Here is a 2,794-nt window from a genome sequence, read left to right on the forward strand (position 1 = left end):
TGTTGGTATTCTTTGACTCTAAGACCTTAGGATTGAAAAACTACTGATACCAATGGCCGTTTCTACAAACAAGAAGAAAAATTCTACTTTTGTTCATTCACATGGTAGAATAAACAGATCAAAGACTCCTATTTTATTTCACCTAGGGTACTAAATAAACTTCCATTCTACCTCAACTAAACAATCGAATTTTAAAAATAGAATAATAAATTTAAAAGAAATAATAAAAGCAAAATATTTCTATACTTCAGTGAAGATTAATAACAAGTCAAACTAGTGACTAGGAAGTAGAGACGGAACCTTTCACTTAAATTTCCAAAGAGAAAGCTGGAATATAGAAGATCATATGTATGGGGATAGCTATTGAAGGACTCACACCAGTCATGGTATGTGCCAACCAATCCCCTATCAAAGATAATGGGTAGAGTATCTGGCCCACTCATAGGAACGATGTTCATTACCTATAGAGGTTGATCAATTAGTGCTGTAGCAAATCTTTATTACCATAGGTGTATCAGTAAGACAATGAGTAAAGAAAGGAAGCAGAAAAGTTAAAAGTAAATTTGTCTTACCCTCCATAGCCTGCATTCATATCTATCACATTTCTCACACCAGACCAATTTATAGCAAGGCCTCTTAAGTACACATCTGATACCAATGCTGCCAAGTGTCTTGTATCCTCATTGAATATTTCTTCAGCATCTGCTTCGAGCAATAAACTTAAAGGTTTTATGTTAAGCCTCTGGGGCCAGGGTGCAGGCCACTCATAGTCACTCAAGGATGGAGGTAGAAGACAACTGTCTAGTGGCGTGTACCTGTATATTGTATATTGGATATGGAAGATATGATGATTAGAATGAAAATATAGATGATTATTGCCATTAAAGTTTTCAAGTGTACCATGAACTATTCAGCCTATACTTTTGGTCGTACATAGGGGGTTTGTTTTCTTTGCGCTTCTCATAGCAGGAAGAAGAATCTGATTTTTGATATATAACTAGTCCGACTCTATCTTTTTTGTAGTAGGTCCTTGCCATAATTTTCCAGCACATTACTTCAGTCAGATTAACCCTAACTGCAAGAACAAGAACAAAAATTATGTGTTACCAGGCATACCAAATTACTTAGTTCCAAATTAGCTTCACCATTACACCTCTGTATTTCTTTTCATTAATCTTGCCTCTTGTAGTCATTTTCTATGTAATTCATTGACCATAAATAGAAGAAATTAAAAAAATAGCAATAGAAGTATCTATCTTCTCAAAGTTGAACTTTTTACAGAAAATGTTAGTAAATATTAATTCACAGAACTAGGCATCGATAAGTTAGAACCTTTCCAGACATTTTGATCTCCTTCATCCTTCTTATAAACTGGCATTGCAAACCATATAAAGTACCCCCCAGGCCTAAGAATCCTGTTGAGGTCCATCAATGGTTTTCCTCCTGCAGTTTTCAATAAGTTACCATGTTGACAAGGTAGATGGTACAAGGACTAGAAATTTTAGAATAGTCATTTACCATCTGCATGCCAGTGAACCATGTACCTTGCACAATGAATCATATCATATGCATTATCTAGAAATACAAACTTTTTAGTTGTGATGACTGAGAGAGTAGCAAGGATTCCATGCTCGAGGGCAAACTGTATATGGGCCTCATGTTCATCCTTTGGTGCAAATGACATGGTAATGACATTTTTATTTAGCAAATAACCACTGAAGCTAGCAACACCACATCCAACATCTAAAATGACCATTATACTATTTCCTTATTCAATTGATGGAAAATTTTGAAAAAGCACAAAAAGAAAGAGAAGATAAAATAGAGCATGAGAACATTAATATTGGAGGGATGTTTAATAGCCTCCAGCTGAATGAATTTTTTTATTGAAAAAAATAAACAAAAACCATTTCCTCCACCCAACTACATTCACAATGAAAGTAAAAGGCCCACATTCACAATGAAAATAAAAGGCAAGGAGAGTGAGGAACATGAAAATGAATAAAAACTATTTGCTCTTCGACATACTTCCTCAATGATCATGGTGCAATTAATCACACAAAGGATTCAACCTTGTTTTTCAATACGACATCCTTCATCTAGGGAAAAAAAGGTCTAGAGAATGATGAAATAAATGCTAGTTATTTGAGTGAGTACTTATCCATTAACAAAGCAAATCATAAACTCATCAAGATAACTAAGATATGTATTCTTCATCTTTTATGGTTACCAACTGGGTGAAGTGAGTTTGTTTAGTAATTGGTAAAATCTGTTGAACTACTCAAATGATCCCATGAATTAGTCAGGACCAATGATGTCATTGATCCCAACAAAGAAATCAAATAAAAATATTAAGTACTCATTTATCAGATATTAACCTGCATGTACACATTACAAATACAATAATTAGGCATGGAATTTATATTGGTTTAACATGTCTAGAGGTTTTCTCTTGAAAGCGGAAGATATCTCTTTCTCAAGGATGAGCCCCTCCTAACCTAATTACACAAAATAAGGCTCATAAATATTTTCTAGATATTTTAAAGACAACAATGTAAAGGCATCAAAACTGAAAATTGCCTAAGGATTAAAAACAATTATGATCAGAATTCATATTTCATAACAAGGAATAAATATTTAATAAACATGAAATTGAGAGGACTTGAACAAGAGCTCCAACAACGCAGTTCAACAGAAACAGACATACATTATAGATGATCGTAGAGTGCTACAAATAGACATAGTACCTCTTCAATGAATTCGATGTAATGATTTACTCCATCCTTGAACTGTG

At 33.9% G+C, this 2,794-nt stretch overlaps 1 protein-coding gene across 1 annotated transcript; it reads right to left on the reverse strand.

Moving 5' to 3' along the window:
* Positions 1 to 246: 246 nt before the first annotated feature.
* LOC107874270 (probable methyltransferase PMT22) lies at positions 247 to 2,232 on the reverse strand. Its single transcript, XM_047414925.1, has 4 exons — positions 1,333 to 2,232; positions 901 to 1,075; positions 573 to 815; positions 247 to 461 (listed from the first exon to the last, which is right to left on the reverse strand). Exons 1-4 carry the CDS (start codon positions 1,427 to 1,429, stop codon positions 458 to 460), a joined length of 519 nt encoding a protein of 172 aa, XP_047270881.1. The 5' UTR covers positions 1,430 to 2,232; the 3' UTR covers positions 247 to 457.
* Between the last annotated feature and the right edge of the window lie 562 nt (positions 2,233 to 2,794).

Source organism: Capsicum annuum, chromosome 6 (assembly GCF_002878395.1).
Source record: "Capsicum annuum cultivar UCD-10X-F1 chromosome 6, UCD10Xv1.1, whole genome shotgun sequence".
NCBI classification, from domain to species: Eukaryota; Viridiplantae; Streptophyta; class Magnoliopsida; order Solanales; family Solanaceae; genus Capsicum; species Capsicum annuum.